This window comes from Coregonus clupeaformis, chromosome 3 (assembly GCF_020615455.1).
Source record: "Coregonus clupeaformis isolate EN_2021a chromosome 3, ASM2061545v1, whole genome shotgun sequence".
In the NCBI taxonomy this organism is placed as follows: domain Eukaryota; kingdom Metazoa; phylum Chordata; class Actinopteri; order Salmoniformes; family Salmonidae; genus Coregonus; species Coregonus clupeaformis.
The window spans coordinates 5,937,876-5,956,350 of record NC_059194.1 but is presented as its reverse complement, the minus strand read 5'-3'; the positions used below and the strand labels follow the sequence as shown (position 1 = coordinate 5,956,350).

General features: G+C 46.1%; 1 protein-coding gene across 1 annotated transcript in view; it reads right to left on the bottom strand.

Annotated features, from left to right (window-relative positions):
* LOC123481700 (glutamate receptor 3-like) overlaps positions 1-3,835 on the bottom strand; it is a 184,368-nt gene extending 180,533 nt beyond the window's left edge. The window contains exons 1-2 of the mRNA XM_045206446.1: positions 3,527-3,835; positions 2,666-2,824 (exon numbers count right to left, since the gene is read on the bottom strand). Coding sequence (XP_045062381.1) covers positions 2,666-2,824; positions 3,527-3,605 — 238 coding nt within the window. The 5' untranslated portion in view covers positions 3,606-3,835. The remainder of the gene's footprint in view (positions 1-2,665; positions 2,825-3,526) is intronic.
* Positions 3,836-18,475: the final 14,640 nt, after the last annotated feature.

Here is an 18,475-nt window from a genome sequence, read left to right as displayed (position 1 = left end):
AGAGAAGAGAGATGTTTGAACACAGTAGAGAGCAGAGAAGAGATACGTTTGATCACAGTAGAGAGTAGAGCAAAGAGTAGTTTGAACACAGTAGAGAGCAGAGCAGAGTGCAGTTTGAACACAGTAGGGAGCAGAGCAGAGTGCAGTTTGAACACAGTAGATAGCAGAGAAGAGAGCAGTTTGAACTCAGTAGAAAGCAGAGAAGAGAGAAGTTTGAACACGGTAGAGAGCAGAGCAGTGAGAAGTTTGAACACAGTAGAGAGCAGAGCAGTTTGAAAGGTTGACTGGATGAATAAGCCATTGGCCACACTGAGAGGAGCTACATGTAACAGCAGCATGGAGGGAGAAACGTGTTACTGATGGAGTGGAGTCTGTATTGATTTCTATCCAGTGGTGCAGTGATACAGGTGGAAAAGCTTATAGGAAGGAATGATGCATCTGATTAGAGCCTGTAAAGCGTCCCAGAGAAGGAGTGGTGATCTAGGATCAGGGCCTGTATTCCTAAAGCATCTCAGAGAAGTAATGCTGGTCTAGGATCAGGTGTTTAGGTCCCCCTGTCCATGTAATCTTATTCATTATGATCTGAAAGGCAACTCCTACTCTTACACTCTTTTTAAATATGGAGATACCCATATCAGAGCCAATACTCCTACCTAGATTAAAAAACACTATTCTGATGTTTTTTTTAATCCAACTCAGTTTTATCCAACCATTTACGTCTGTTAAGGAGCACACTGAAACCACCCACACTGAATCCTTGGCTCCATGGTTGTTGCATATTTGTTGATGTTTTCTTGTCTTTCCTTTCCAAGGCCATACAGCCTCTGTCTCACCGTAAAGATACCACGCCATCCCCATCATACATCCATGGTCTTCTCCTCAGGATGTTGCCAAGGGAATTTGGTTTGTATTCTTATCCCAAATGACACCCTTTGCCTTTGTAGTGCACTACTTTTGATGGGCTCTGGTCAAAAGTAGTGCACTACAAAATGAATAAGGTGCTTTTTTGAGATGCACATCTTGGTTTGTATTCACCACAGAGATGTTTACCTCAGTAATACCATGCAGCCTACCAACAGTGAACCATTTAGACATCTCTACCTCAGTGTAGTGTACCAACAGTGAACCTTTGAGACATCTGTACCTCAGTGTAGCGCAGTGGTTAACGACTGGTCCATCTCCAAGGTATTCCCAGTCGATCACTGAGCATTTCTGTAAAAAGACCAACTATAAAGCCTTGCCTTCCTATTTTTTTTTCCCACTTTGCGCTGTTGGTGGTAGGTGCACTTGATTCAGCAGCACTAGCGCCGGGAATGCAAAGTGTTTCCATTTTGAACCATTTAATGTGTCTGAAGGTAGAACTCTGCCTACCCAGCAGGCCCAGAGGGCAAATCAAGTGCACCTATAGGCCTATGGCTGGCCAATCAGATAGCTCAGATCACCGTGTCTGCACAGTTTCCTCGACTGTAAAATGAAACCTTGAACGCACAGCAAAGTTGATACTGTGAGATTTCAAAACTTTTAAAACCATGACTAGAGAGAGAGAGAACAAATACAGCAAAGAGCTGGTGTTTTTATGAGTAAGTTCATGTTTAAGTTGTTATTCAGCACTGTCAACACTTTGTTGACAGTTTGTCAACACAATTTTTATAAGCCATAAAATGAGCGTTCTCCCAACTTCCACATGCGCTGCAACCAGCACTGCAGCTGTAATGAATGAGTACAGCATAGTGTTCCGATAATCTTGCGTTGTTATTATTAGCGGCTTGTGTCTTTTTTTATATCGAGGAATATTTCATTTTCTCTGGTCTTAGGAGTAACAACATGAATTGGTGCATGAGGCAGAAATAATGCAGTGTGACTTAGTTTCGCCATCAGCTGGAAGACTGTGCCTCCTTTTTCTCAGTGGAGGAAGGGAGGGAGAGCGGAGGGAGGGAGAGCGGAGGGAGAGCGGAAGGAGGGAGATCGGAGGGAGGGAGAGAGGAGGGATGGAGAGCGGAGGGAGGGAGAGAGAAAGGATGGAGAGCGGAGGGAGGGAGAGAGGAGGGACGTTGTGTCGGGTGAGAGTCAGCCTCACCGCTGCTAACCCTCCCCTCAGACTGACCATCAGTTGCAGGCCATCAGTCCAGTAAAAAAAAAAGTATCTATTACCAGTGTGATCATATACCACATTTTTAAAATTTTAATTTCAAAATGTTCTTAGAACAACATTGGCAGGGCAATTCAAGCATAGCCAATGTGCAGAGATAATGTATTGGGCCTATAGCCTACTGCACAAACCTCATTGTTACAGAACTGTTTTTGATTGGTTAATGTTGCATAGGCTAAGTCATGTTCGACTCAGAAAGTGATCTTGACTCAGAAAAGGTTGGTGATCGCTGGTGTAGCTTAACAACAGTGATCCATTGAGACATCGCTAAAGGCACTCTGGCACCCCACCATCTGTACCCTGGCCCTATCTACAGTAGGCCTACACGCTTGCATTTAAATCAGACCAAGAAGGAGCATTTTCATTCCATGTATTCACTATGTTAATATGAATGCCATATGAATGTGTGTGTGTGTGTGTGTGGTGTGTCTGTGTTTGCGCACTTGTGTGTTCAAGGGGAATTCTGGACATATTCAGAGCAGAGGGAGATTTTAATTGAAACAGCTCTGTACTTACATGCATGGGTGACTGAGAAGCTGTTGGACGACTCGAGGTTGTCTACATTGTAGTTGAGATGGAAGGGTTTCTCCGTAGTGTTCTGGTTGGTGTTGTAGAGCTGAACGGCAAACCTAAACGCGCTGTGCTCCTGCACAGTGGACCGCATGAACAGACCACCTAGAAGACATACAGATACATAATGGACTTACACTGCCATCATTATTTACACACATTTTACATCCAACTCTCTCTGCCTTTTTATAGACGCCGGAGGGAACCACCACTGGCCCTTGCAAAAACCAACCCACGGACGGTAGGTAGGGTAGCCTACCTACAGCCTGTCGAGCAAAACTTGAGGAAGACATCGACTTCAGTGGCACTTCACTTGTATGTAGTTTACATACGAATTGTTAAACTGCAGCGATCCCCGTCATTCTGTTTATACACGGAAATCAAGTTTTAAATCAAACACCACAGATCATGCAGGCAGGATCGTGCGTCAAATGAATTAGGAGAAAGAGATCACACATAATCCTTCTTTACTCCTCATCATTCTGTCTACAGAAATCTGTTACTGCGGAATTGCTCCCTCGAATTTTCACCCTTATGAAGTTGCAACATTTTCCCGTGAACCATTCAATGTGGTAGATTGTTTCAAGCATTTTGCTAACGTTGTATTTCTTAAAATCTGTAATCAAAGCGGCGGGGCAAGTTCACGATTTCTTACTGCAAGCGAAGCAAGCTAACCTACTTAATAAACACACACGATAAAGGTCCTACTCGGAAGATAACCAAGAACAGGCATTATCCATCAAATGACGGGGGGAGAAGCCAAAATTATTCTTAAATGATTTTATAATTATTTTACGAACCACTTACCTATATTAATCTGATTGGGAAATCCTGCGAGTGATCTGCCCGAAAGCCACAATAAAAATAGAACCACGTTTTGGGCCATTTTCTCAATTTCTCCAACCGGTGTACGTACTCAACTCCTTAAAAGGGTCTGCCTAAGCAAATTCATAAGCAACCCCGCGGACGCTGAAAATCCTTCAGATTTATGATGGTCGCTCACAGTGCACCAATTGGGTTCATTAAGGTGCAGCACAGGCTGCGGAGCAAATTTCTGCAACTGTGAGAGGCGAGAAGAGAGACAGATACAGAGAGACAGAGCGAGAGAGAGACAGACAGAGAGAGAGAGAGAGAGAGAGAGAGAGAGAGAGAGAGAGAGAGAGAGAGAGAGAGAGGGCAGGGACTTATCCGTCCCAAAGATGGTGGTGGAGAAACTAGCTGATCTGATTAAGAAAACAAGCTCCTCCGATTGGACCAGTGGCGATTTTGATTAAATGTTATCTGTCGTTGAATCAGAAAGCTTCCCTCCTTCTGTGTGCACCGGACTCCGTTACCGGCTACCGCTAGCCCAGCTCGGCTCCACTAGTAGGACTGACTGCAAGACACAAGTATCACGCTCGTCCACATTACTGTATCCGCGCGCAATCAATATGAGAAAGCATGGCAATCTCAGGCGGCCAATGCCTTTCAATTGGCTACAGTAGCTAACTGCTTACAGCTGGTGCAGCTGCCGCCTCAAGGATATGATGAGGGGAAGTTGGTGTTAGTGAGCACGGATAGAGTTGAGGCAAAACAAAGAACACAAGTGGATTCATAATTAGAAGCTATTCAAAACAGCCCGGAATCTACTACACATAAACTCTGGTATTCGTGAATGTGTTGTCATACTGCTATGAACAGAAGTGACTTACAATTATTGTTAAACATCTATATAGACTAGCATGTTAAAAACCTATAGACTATCTTTGATTTCCTAATTATTTTAATAGCGTGGGCAAACCCTATCCTAATGAAAAGCACTATTCATGTATGTCTGTGACCTCCTCGCTCTCCTTTCAGAACCCCGGATAGAGTGCGCTGCATGAGGTGCTGTCCATGGTTCTGAAGTGACTGGAACTGGGGAATGAGAGAAACAGCCTACAAAGCTGGTGGCGATTATGCCTTATAGCCTAAATATTCATATTTAGATCTCTCTATTTCTCTATGTTATTGGTCGTTTTTAATTACATTTTCATAATAATTATTATTGCCGTAATTACTGTCCCTTTTTTTCACCCATGATGCATGCTTGAGACCCAAGAATGCCATTGCGAATCACTTTTTTTCTGAACCCACTACAGCAATATATTTATATTTATTGGTATGGGTCTGTTGCCTACCACCAATGTTTCGGTTCTCTATGTGTAACCTATTTACTATTTTCTAGAAAGTCCTCAGTGAGTTTAGTATCCTCTCCGCCACTCTCTCTCTCTCACTACCCGTCAATCATTATTGTGCTCCAGCCAAACAGAGGAGCAGTTAGCGGATTACTGACTCGTTTATCAACCGCTGCTAAGCTCTTCGAAAATTGAGTTTTTAATTGCATTGCAAATGGGCAAGACTTCAGCCATTGATACAGTAATATAATGCTTTCCAATTGACTCTGGATCGACAGTCCTCCCTGTCAAACCATACCTATTTAGCGCTAATAGATCCCGAGAGCAATGACTCAGGATCGACAGTCCTCCCTGTCAAACCATACCTATTTAGCACTAATAGACCCCAGAGTAATGACTCAGGATCAACAGTCCTCCCTGTCAAAATATACCTATTTAGCACTAATAGACCCCGAGAGCAAATTATGAGAGAAATAACAAAACAGTTGGTGCATAAATCATTATAGCTTATGATGTGACCAACCAGACCTGGGGTTCGAAGCCAGGGATTCTACACACCAAATCAATGTGTTAGCCTGCTGAGCTAAAACCTGTGTATTAATTAGGTGAACTGATTCAAGTGTTCACTATCTTGTATGTCACTTTATCTTGGCTACATGCCAAATGGTATTGTCTCAAATGGCACCCTATTGCCTACGTAGGGCACTACTTTCGACTAGGGCCCATAGGGATCTGGTCAAAAGTAGTGCATTATGTAGGGAATAGGGGGTCATTTGGGACACGGTCCTTCTCTTAGTGAGTTCTATTTTTATGGTTACCTCATGGAGCTGTGGTGCATGCCTGCTGATGACAATATTCTTGGAGAGAATCTGAGAATGACTTTGTAGTGTAGCAAGACTTCAGACGCTAGCTGGTTCAGAGATACAGGGAAAAATAGACCCTAGCTGGTTCAGAGATACAGGGAAAAGTAAACCCTAGCTGGCTCACTGGCAGAGAAACAGGGAACAGTAGACCCTAGCTGATTCAGAGATACAGGGAACAGTAGACCCTAGCTGATTCAGAGATACAGGGAACAGTAGACACTAGCTGGTTCAGAGATACAGGGAACAGTAGACCCTAGCTGATTCAGAGATACAGGGAACAGTAGACCCTAGCTGGCTCAGATATACAGGGAACAGTAGACCTAGCTGGTTCAGAGATACAGGGAACAGTAGACCATATCTGGCTCAGAGATACAGGGAACAGTATAACCTAGCTGGTTCAGAGATAAAGGGAACAGTAGACCCTAGCTGGTTCAGAGATACAGGGAACAGTAGACCCTAGCTGGTTCAGAGATACAGGGAACAGTAGAACCTAGCTGGTTCAGAGATACAGGGAACAGTAGACCCTAGCTGGCTCACTGGCAGAGCTATTGGGAACAGTACATCCTAGCTGGCTCACTGGCAGAGATAAACGGAACAGTAGAACCTAGCTGGTTCAGATATACAGGGAACAGTAGACACTAGCTGGTTCAGAGATACAGGAAACAGAAGACCCAAGCTGGTTCAGAGATACAGGGTACAGTAGACCCTAGCTGTCTCAGAGATACAGGGAACAGTAGACCATAGCTGGCTCACTGGCAGAGATACAGGGAACAGTAGACCCTAGCTGGTTCAGAGATACAGGGAATGGTAGACTCTAGCTGGTTCAGAGATACAGGTAAAAGTAGACCCTAGCTTGTTCAGAGATACAGGGAACAGTGGACCCTAGCTGGTTCAGAGAAACAGGGAACACTAGACCATAGCTGGCTCAGAGATACAGGGAACAGTAGACCATAGTTGGCTCACTGGCAGAGAAACAGGGAACAGTAGACCCTAGCTGTCTCAGAGATACAGGGAACAGTAGACCCTAGCTGTCTCAGAGATACAGGGAACAGTAGACCCTAGCTGTCTCAGAGATACAGGGAACAGTAGACCCTAGCTGTCTCAGAGATACAGGGAACAGTAGACCCTAGCTGTCTCAGAGTTACAGGGAACAGTAGACACTAACTGGTTTAGAGATACATGGATCAGTAGACCCTAGCTGGTTTAGAGATACAGGGAACAGTAGACCCTAGCTGGTTCAGCGATACAGGGAACAGTAGACCCTAGCTGGTTTAGAGATACAGGGAACAGTAGACCCTAGCTGGTTCAGCGATACAGGGAACAGTAGACCCTAGCTGGTTTAGAGATACAGGGAACAGTAGACCCTAGCTGGTTTAGAGATACAGGGAACAATAGACCCTAGCTGGTTCAGAGATACAGGGAACAGTAGACACAAGCTGGTTCAGAGATACATGGATCAGTAGACCCTAGCTGGTTTAGAGATACAGGGAACAGTAGACCCTAGCTGGTTCAGAGATACAGGGTACAGTAGACCCTAGCTGGCTCACTGGCAGATAAACAGGGTACGGTAGACCCTAGCTGGCTCACTGGTAGAGATACAGGGAACAGTAGACACTAGCTGGTTCAGAGATACAGGGAACAGTAGACACTAGCTGGTTCAGAGATACAGGGAACAGTAGACCCTAGCTGTCTCAGAGATACAGGGAACAGTACACCCTAACTGGTTCAGAGATACAAGAAAAGTAGACCCTAGCTGGTTCAGAGATAGAGGGAGCAATAGACACTAGCTGGTTCAGAGATACAGGGAACAGTAGACCCTAGCTGGTTCAGAGATACAGGGAATAGTACACCATAGCTGGCTCACTGGCAGATATTGTGGGAACAGTAGACCCTAGCTGGCTCACTAGCAGAAATATAGGGAACGATAGACCCTAACTGGTTAAGAGATACAGAGAACAGTAGAACCTAGCTGGCTCACTGGCAGAGATACAGGGAACAGTAGACCATAGCAGGCTCACTGGCAGATATTGTGGGAACTGTAGATCCTAGCTGGCTCGCTGGCAGAGATACAGGGAAGAGTAGAACCTAGCTGGTTCAGAGATACAGGGAATAATAGACACTAGCTGTTTCAGAGATACAGGGAAGAGTAGACCCTAGCTGGTTCAGAGATACAGGGTAAAGTAGACCCTAGCTGGCTCACTGGCAGAGAAACAGGGTACGGTAGACCCTAGCTGGCTCACTGGCAGAGATACAGGGAACAGTAGACCCTAGCTGGTTTTGAGATGCGGGGAACAGTAAGTCCTAGCTGGTTCAGAGAAACAGGGAACAGTGGACCATAGCTGGCTCAGAGATACAGGGAACAGTAGACAATAGCTGGTTCAGAGATACAAGGAACAGTAGACCCTAGCTGGTTCAGAGATACAGGGAACAGTAGACACTAGCTGGTTCAGAGATACAGGAAAAGTATACCCTGGCTGGTTCAGAGATACAGGGAACAGTAGACCCTAGTTGGTTCAGAGATACAGGGAACAGTAGACACTAGCTGGTTCAGAGATACAGGGAACAGTAGACAGTAGCTGGTTCAGAGATACAGGGAAATGTAGACCCTAGTTGGTTCAGGGATACAGGGAACAGTAGACCCTAACTGGTTCAGAGATACAGGGAACAGTAGACACTAGCTGGTTCAGAGATACAGGGAAAAGTAGACCCTAGCTGGTTCAGAGATACAGGGAATAGTAGACCATTGCTGTCTCAGACATACAGGGAACAGTAGACCTTAACTGGTTCAGAGATACAGGGAACAGTAGACCCTAACTGGTTCAGAGATACAGGGAACAGTAGACCCTACCTGGTTCAGAGATACAGGGAACAGTATACCCTGGCTGGTTCAGAGATACAGGGAACAGTAGACACTAGCTGGTTCAGAGATACAGGGAACAGTAGACCCTAAATGGTTCAGAGATACAGGGAACAGTAGACACAAGCTGGTTCAGAGATACAGGGAACAGTAGACACTAGCTGGTTCAAAGATACAGGGAACAGTAGACACTAGCTGGTTCAGAGATACAGGGAACAGTAGACACTAGCTGGTTCAGAGATACAGGGAACAGTAGACACTAGCTGGTTCAGAGATACAGGGAACAGTAGACCCTAAATGGATCAGAGATACAGGGAAAAGTAGACACTAGCTGGTGCAGAGATACAGGGAACAGTAGACCCTAGCTGGTTCAGGGATACAGGGAACAGTAGACAGTAGCTGGTTCAGAGATACAGGGAAAAGTAGACCCTAGTTGGTACAGGGATACAGGGAACAGTAGACCCTAACTGGTTCAGAGATACAGGGAACAGTAGACACTAGCTGGTTCAGAGATACAGGGAACAGTATACCCTAGCTGTCTCAGGGATACAGGGAACAGTAGACCCTAACTGGTTCAGAGATACAGGGAACATTAGACCCTAACTGGTTCAGAGATACAGGGAACAGTAGACCCTACCTGGTTCAGAGATACAGGAAAAGTATACCCTGGCTGGTTCAGAGATACAGGGAACAGTAGACACTAGCTGGTTCAGAGATACAGGGAACAGTAGACCCTAGCTGGTTCAGAGATACAGGGAACAGTAGACACTAGCTGGTTCAGAGATACAGGGAACAGTACACCCTAACTGGTTCAGAGATACAAGAAAAGTAGACCCTAGCTGGTTCAGAGATAGAGGAGCAATAGACACTAGCTGGTTCAGAGATACAGGGAACAGTAGACCCTATCTGGTTCAGAGATACAGGGAATAGTACACCATAGCTGGCTCACTGGCAGATATTATGGGAACAGTAGACCCTAGCTGGCTCACTAGCAGAGATATAGGGAACGATAGACCCTAACTGGTTAAGAGATACAGAGAACAGTAGAACCTAGCTGGCTCACTGGCAGAGATACAGGGAACAGTAGACCATAGCAGGCTCACTGGCAGATATTGTGGGAACTGTAGATCCTATCTGGCTCGCTGGCAGAGATACAGGGAAGAGTAGAACCTAGCTGGTTCAGAGATACAGGGAACAGTAGACACTAGCTGTTTCAGAGATACAGGGAAGAGTAGACCCTAGCTGGCTCACTGGCAGAGAAACAGGGTACGGTAGACCTTAGCTGGCTCACAGGCAGAGATACAGGGAACAGTAGACCCTAGCTGGTTTTGAGATGCAGGGAACAGTAAGTCCTAGCTGGTTCAGAGAAACAGGGAACAGTGGACCATAGCTGGCTCAGAGATACAGGGAACAGTAGACAATAGCTGGTTCAGAGATACAAGGAACAGTAGACCCTAGCTGGTTCAGAGATACAGGGAACAGTAGACACTAGCTGGTTCAGAGATACAGGAAAAGTATACCCTGGCTGGTTCAGAGATACAGGGAACAGTAGACCCTAGTTGGTTCAGAGATACAGGGAACAGTAGACACTAGCTGGTTCAGAGATACAGGGAACAGTAGACAGTAGCTGGTTCAGAGATACAGGGAAATGTAGATCCTAGTTGGTTCAGGGATACATGGAACAGTAGACCCTAACTGGTTCAGAGATACAGGGAACAGTAGACACTAGCTGGTTCAGAGATACAGGGAAAAGTAGACCCTAGCTGGTTCAGAGATACAGGGAATAGTAGACCATTGCTGTCTCAGACATACAGGGAACAGTAGACCCTAACTGGTTCAGAGATACAGGGAACAGTAGACACTAGCTGGTTCAGAGATACAGGGAACAGTAGACCCTAAATGGTTCAGAGATACAGGGAACAGTAGACACTAGCTGGTTCAGAGATACAGGGAACAGTAGACCCTAAATGGTTCAGAGATACAGAGAACAGTAGACACAAGCTGGTTCAGAGATACAGGGAACAGTAGACACTAGCTGGTTCAAAGATACAGGGAACAGTAGACACTAGCTGGTTCAGAGATACAGGGAACAGTAGACACTAGCTGGTTCAGAGATACAGGGAACAGTAGACACTAGCTGGTTCAGAGATACAGGGAACAGTAGACCCTAAATGGATCAGAGATACAGGGAACAGTAGACACTAGCTGGTTCAGAGATACAGGGAACAGTAGACCCTAAATGGTTCAGAGATACAGGGAACAGTAGACAGTAGCTGGTTCAGAGATACAGGGAACAGTAGACCCTAGCTGGTTCAGAGATACAGGGAACAGTAGACAGTAGCTGGTTCAGAGATACAGGGAACAGTATACCCTAGCTGTCTCAGGGATACAGGGAAAAGTAGACCCTAACTGGTTCAGAGATACAGGGAACATTAGACCCTAACTGGTTCAGAGATACAGGGAACAGTAGACCCTAACTGGTTCAGAGATACAGGGAACAGTAGACCCTACCTGGTTCAGAGATACAGGAAAAGTAGACCCTACCTGGTTCAGAGATACAGGAAAAGTATACTCTGGCTGGTTCAGAGATACAGGGAACAGTAGACCATTGCTGTCTCAGAGATACAGGGAACAGTAGACCCTAACTGGTTCAGAGATACAGGGAACAGTAGACCCTACCTGGTTCAGAGATACAGGAAAAGTATACCCTGGCTGGTTCAGAGATACAGGGAACAGTAGACCCTAGTTGGTTCAGAGATACAGGGAACAGTATACCCTAGCTGTCTCAGGGATACAGGGAACAGCAGACCCTAACTGGTTCAGAGATACAGGGAACATTAGACCCTAACTGGTTCAGAGATACAGGGAACAGTAGACCCTACCTGGTTCAGAGATACAGGAAAAGTATACCCTGGCTGGTTCAGAGATACAGGGAACAGTAGACACTAGCTGGTTCAGAGATACAGGGAACAGTAGACCCTAGCTGGTTCAGAGATACAGGGAACAGTAGACACTAGCTGGTTCAGAGATACAGGGAACAGTACACCCTAACTGGTTCAGAGATACAAGAAAAGTAGACCCTAGCTGGTTCAGAGATAGAGGGAGCAATAGACACTAGCTGGTTCAGAGATACAGGGAACAGTAGACACTAGCTGGTTCAGAGATACAGGAAAAGTATACCCTGGCTGGTTCAGAGATACAGGGAACAGTAGACCCTAGTTGGTTCAGAGATACAGGGAACAGTAGACACTAGCTGGTTCAGAGATACAGGGAACAGTAGACAGTAGCTGGTTCAGAGATACAGGGAAATGTAGACCCTAGTTGGTTCAGGGATACAGGGAACAGTAGACCCTAACTGGTTCAGAGATACAGGGAACAGTAGACACTAGCTGGTTCAGAGATACAGGGAAAAGTAGACCCTAGCTGGTTCAGAGATACAGGGAATAGTAGACCATTGCTGTCTCAGACATACAGGGAACAGTAGACCTTAACTGGTTCAGAGATACAGGGAACAGTAGACCCTAACTGGTTCAGAGATACAGGGAACAGTAGACCCTACCTGGTTCAGAGATACAGGGAACAGTATACCCTGGCTGGTTCAGAGATACAGGGAACAGTAGACACTAGCTGGTTCAGAGATACAGGGAACAGTAGACCCTAAATGGTTCAGAGATACAGGGAACAGTAGACACAAGCTGGTTCAGAGATACAGGGAACAGTAGACACTAGCTGGTTCAAAGATACAGGGAACAGTAGACACTAGCTGGTTCAGAGATACAGGGAACAGTAGACACTAGCTGGTTCAGAGATACAGGGAACAGTAGACACTAGCTGGTTCAGAGATACAGGGAACAGTAGACCCTAAATGGATCAGAGATACAGGGAACAGTAGACACTAGCTGGTGCAGAGATACAGGGAACAGTAGACCCTAGCTGGTTCAGGGATACAGGGAACAGTAGACAGTAGCTGGTTCAGAGATACAGGGAAAAGTAGACCCTAGTTGGTACAGGGATACAGGGAACAGTAGACCCTAACTGGTTCAGAGATACAGGGAACAGTAGACACTAGCTGGTTCAGAGATACAGGGAACAGTATACCCTAGCTGTCTCAGGGATACAGGGAACAGTAGACCCTAACTGGTTCAGAGATACAGGGAACATTAGACCCTAACTGGTTCAGAGATACAGGGAACAGTAGACCCTACCTGGTTCAGAGATACAGGAAAAGTATACCCTGGCTGGTTCAGAGATACAGGGAACAGTAGACACTAGCTGGTTCAGAGATACAGGGAACAGTAGACCCTAGCTGGTTCAGAGATACAGGGAACAGTAGACACTAGCTGGTTCAGAGATACAGGGAACAGTACACCCTAACTGGTTCAGAGATACAAGAAAAGTAGACCCTAGCTGGTTCAGAGATAGAGGGAGCAATAGACACTAGCTGGTTCAGAGATACAGGGAACAGTAGACCCTATCTGGTTCAGAGATACAGGGAATAGTACACCATAGCTGGCTCACTGGCAGATATTATGGGAACAGTAGACCCTAGCTGGCTCACTAGCAGAGATATAGGGAACGATAGACCCTAACTGGTTAAGAGATACAGAGAACAGTAGAACCTAGCTGGCTCACTGGCAGAGATACAGGGAACAGTAGACCATAGCAGGCTCACTGGCAGATATTGTGGGAACTGTAGATCCTATCTGGCTCGCTGGCAGAGATACAGGGAAGAGTAGAACCTAGCTGGTTCAGAGATACAGGGAACAGTAGACACTAGCTGTTTCAGAGATACAGGGAAGAGTAGACCCTAGCTGGCTCACTGGCAGAGAAACAGGGTACGGTAGACCTTAGCTGGCTCACAGGCAGAGATACAGGGAACAGTAGACCCTAGCTGGTTTTGAGATGCAGGGAACAGTAAGTCCTAGCTGGTTCAGAGAAACAGGGAACAGTGGACCATAGCTGGCTCAGAGATACAGGGAACAGTAGACAATAGCTGGTTCAGAGATACAAGGAACAGTAGACCCTAGCTGGTTCAGAGATACAGGGAACAGTAGACACTACCTGGTTCAGAGATACAGGAAAAGTATACCCTGGCTGGTTCAGAGATACAGGGAACAGTAGACCCTAGTTGGTTCAGAGATACAGGGAACAGTAGACACTAGCTGGTTCAGAGATACAGGGAACAGTAGACAGTAGCTGGTTCAGAGATACAGGGAAATGTAGATCCTAGTTGGTTCAGGGATACAGGGAACAGTAGACCCTAACTGGTTCAGAGATACAGGGAACAGTAGACACTAGCTGGTTCAGAGATACAGGGAAAAGTAGACCCTAGCTGGTTCAGAGATACAGGGAATAGTAGACCATTGCTGTCTCAGACATACAGGGAACAGTAGACCCTAACTGGTTCAGAGATACAGGGAACAGTAGACACTAGCTGGTTCAGAGATACAGGGAACAGTAGACCCTAAATGGTTCAGAGATACAGGGAACAGTAGACACTAGCTGGTTCAGAGATACAGGGAACAGTAGACCCTAAATGGTTCAGAGATACAGAGAACAGTAGACACAAGCTGGTTCAGAGATACAGGGAACAGTAGACACTAGCTGGTTCAAAGATACAGGGAACAGTAGACACTAGCTGGTTCAGAGATACAGGGAACAGTAGACACTAGCTGGTTCAGAGATACAGGGAACAGTAGACACTAGCTGGTTCAGAGATACAGGGAACAGTAGACCCTAAATGGATCAGAGATACAGGGAACAGTAGACACTAGCTGGTTCAGAGATACAGGGAACAGTAGACCCTAAATGGTTCAGAGATACAGGGAACAGTAGACAGTAGCTGGTTCAGAGATACAGGGAACAGTAGACCCTAGCTGGTTCAGAGATACAGGGAACAGTAGACAGTAGCTGGTTCAGAGATACAGGGAACAGTATACCCTAGCTGTCTCAGGGATACAGGGAAAAGTAGACCCTAACTGGTTCAGAGATACAGGGAACATTAGACCCTAACTGGTTCAGAGATACAGGGAACAGTAGACCCTAACTGGTTCAGAGATACAGGGAACAGTAGACCCTACCTGGTTCAGAGATACAGGAAAAGTAGACCCTACCTGGTTCAGAGATACAGGAAAAGTATACTCTGGCTGGTTCAGAGATACAGGGAACAGTAGACCATTGCTGTCTCAGAGATACAGGGAACAGTAGACCCTAACTGGTTCAGAGATACAGGGAACAGTAGACCCTACCTGGTTCAGAGATACAGGAAAAGTATACCCTGGCTGGTTCAGAGATACAGGGAACAGTAGACCCTAGTTGGTTCAGAGATACAGGGAACAGTATACCCTAGCTGTCTCAGGGATACAGGGAACAGCAGACCCTAACTGGTTCAGAGATACAGGGAACATTAGACCCTAACTGGTTCAGAGATACAGGGAACAGTAGACCCTACCTGGTTCAGAGATACAGGAAAAGTATACCCTGGCTGGTTCAGAGATACAGGGAACAGTAGACACTAGCTGGTTCAGAGATACAGGGAACAGTAGACCCTAGCTGGTTCAGAGATACAGGGAACAGTAGACACTAGCTGGTTCAGAGATACAGGGAACAGTACACCCTAACTGGTTCAGAGATACAAGAAAAGTAGACCCTAGCTGGTTCAGAGATAGAGGGAGCAATAGACACTAGCTGGTTCAGAGATACAGGGAACAGTAGACCCTAGCTGTCTCAGAGATACAGGGAACAGTACACCCTAACTGGTTCAGAGATACAAGAAAAGTAGACCCTAGCTGGTTCAGAGATACAGGGAACAGTAGACACTAGCTGGTTCAGAGATACAGGGAACAGTAGACACTAGCTGGTTCAGAGATACAGGGAACAGTAGACCCTAAATGGATCAGAGATACAGGGAACAGTAGACACTAGCTGGTTCAGAGATACAGGGAACAGTAGACCCTAAATGGTTCAGAGATACAGGGAACAGTAGACAGTAGCTGGTTCAGAGATACAGGGAACAGTAGACCCTAGCTGGTTCAGAGATACAGGGAACAGTAGACAGTAGCTGGTTCAGAGATACAGGGAACAGTATACCCTAGCTGTCTCAGGGATACAGGGAAAAGTAGACCCTAACTGGTTCAGAGATACAGGGAACATTAGACCCTAACTGGTTCAGAGATACAGGGAACAGTAGACCCTAACTGGTTCAGAGATACAGGGAACAGTAGACCCTACCTGGTTCAGAGATACAGGAAAAGTAGACCCTACCTGGTTCAGAGATACAGGAAAAGTATACTCTGGCTGGTTCAGAGATACAGGGAACAGTAGACCATTGCTGTCTCAGAGATACAGGGAACAGTAGACCCTAACTGGTTCAGAGATACAGGGAACAGTAGACCCTACCTGGTTCAGAGATACAGGAAAAGTATACCCTGGCTGGTTCAGAGATACAGGGAACAGTAGACCCTAGTTGGTTCAGAGATACAGGGAACAGTATACCCTAGCTGTCTCAGGGATACAGGGAACAGCAGACCCTAACTGGTTCAGAGATACAGGGAACATTAGACCCTAACTGGTTCAGAGATACAGGGAACAGTAGACCCTACCTGGTTCAGAGATACAGGAAAAGTATACCCTGGCTGGTTCAGAGATACAGGGAACAGTAGACACTAGCTGGTTCAGAGATACAGGGAACAGTAGACCCTAGCTGGTTCAGAGATACAGGGAACAGTAGACACTAGCTGGTTCAGAGATACAGGGAACAGTACACCCTAACTGGTTCAGAGATACAAGAAAAGTAGACCCTAGCTGGTTCAGAGATAGAGGGAGCAATAGACACTAGCTGGTTCAGAGATACAGGGAACAGTAGACCCTAGCTGTCTCAGAGATACAGGGAACAGTACACCCTAACTGGTTCAGAGATACAAGAAAAGTAGACCCTAGCTGGTTCAGAGATAGAGGGAGCAATAGACACTAGCTGGTTCAGAGATACAGGGAACAGTAGACCCTAGCTGTCTCAGAGATACAGGGAATAGTACACCATAGCTGGCTCACTGGCAGATATTGTGGGAACAGTAGACCCTAGCTGGCTCACTAGCAGAGATATAGGGAATGATAGACCCTAACTGGTTAAGAGATACAGAGAACAGTAGAACCTAGCTGTCTCACTGGCAGAGATACAGGGAACAGTAGACCATAGCTGGCTCACTGGCAGATATTGTGGGAACAGTAGATCCTAGCTGGCTCGCTGGCAGAGATACAGGGAAGAGTAGAACCTAGCTGGTTCAGAGATACAGGGAACAGTAGACACTAGCTGTTTCAGAGACACAGGAAAGAGTAGACCCTAGCTGGTTCAGAGATACAGGGTAGAGTAGACCCTAGCTGGCTCACTGGCAGAGAAACAGGGTACGGTAGACACTAGCTGGCTCACTGGCAGAGATACAGGGAACAGTAGACCCTAGCTGGTTTTGAGATGCAGGCAACAGTAAGTCCTAGCTGGTTCAGAGAAACAGGGAACAGTAGACCATAGCTGGCTCAGAGATACAGGGAACAGTAGACAATAGCTGGTTCAGAGATACAAGGAACAGTAGACCCTAGCTGGTTCAGAGATACAGGGAACAGTAGACACTAGCTGGTTCAGAGATACAGGGAACAGTATACCCTAGCTGGTTTAGAGATACAGGGAACAGTAGACAGTAGCTGGTTCAGAGATACAGGGAACAGTAGACCCTAACTGGTTAAGAGATACAGGGAACAGTAGACACTAGCTGGTTCAGAGATACAGGGAAAAGTAGACCCTAGCTGTTTCAGAGATACAGGGAACAGTAGACCCTAGCTGGTTCAGAGATACAGGGAACAGTAGACAGTAGCTGGTTCAGAGATACAGGGAAAAGTAGACCCTACCTGGTTCAGAGATACAGGGAACAGTAGACCCTAGCTGGTTCAGAGATACAGGGATCAGTAGACCCTAGCTGGTTCACTGGCAAGATACAGGAAACAGTAGACCCTTGCTGGTTGAGAGTTACAGGGTATATGGTAGTAACCAGCTTTTGCTCCATATTCATTAATTTCTAACATATACAGTACTATTTCTGATCTCTATTTTAAGTGTAAATTAATATAGACCACCCCTTTGTTGAGTCCGTCCAATCATATGTGGCGATGATGCAGTGTGGTGTAGCTCCAATCAGTCATCCTGCCAATCAAATCATGATATGGGCGTGCCTGGTGTGGCCTGGTCACTCTGGATAGGGGGATTTCCTTTCAGAAGGGTCAGACTGCACATCAATATTCACAACATACTCCTCAGTGTCAGTAAGTCACACACACACACACACACACACACACACACACACACACACACACACACACAGTGTCAGTAGGCCCCTGGGAGTGTCCCTGTGACCACGGCATTGATCCTTTGTCCCTCCTGCAATCACTTGGACCTGGCTAAAGCCCAAGACCTAGGTTCAAACACTATTTGTTTTCCTTCAAACACTTCAGCTGCACTTAATTGATCTTGCCTTGTGCAATGGAACCAATGAAATAGTGGCCATAATTGCAAACCCCGCCCACCTGGATCTTGCACTCCAGGCAGACTCAATCAAGCACTCGAATACGTTTTTGAAAGTTCATTACTATTTTGAAACTGTACCCTCTAGGTGCTGACTGAGAGGCCCAAACTAAGAGATATGTTAAGTCTCTCTTTTTCACTAAGTCTGCCGGAGATTCTCAGTTGGGCAAAAGTCCATCCTCTCCTCAACTCCTCCGTCCTCCTTTCCTCCATGACCTGGAAACCGATAAGTGGTCGACTGGTCAAGGAGAGTGTCATTTAGTTAGTAGGCGGAAGAAGGAGTCTGCTCCATCACCTACTTCGTCAGAGGAT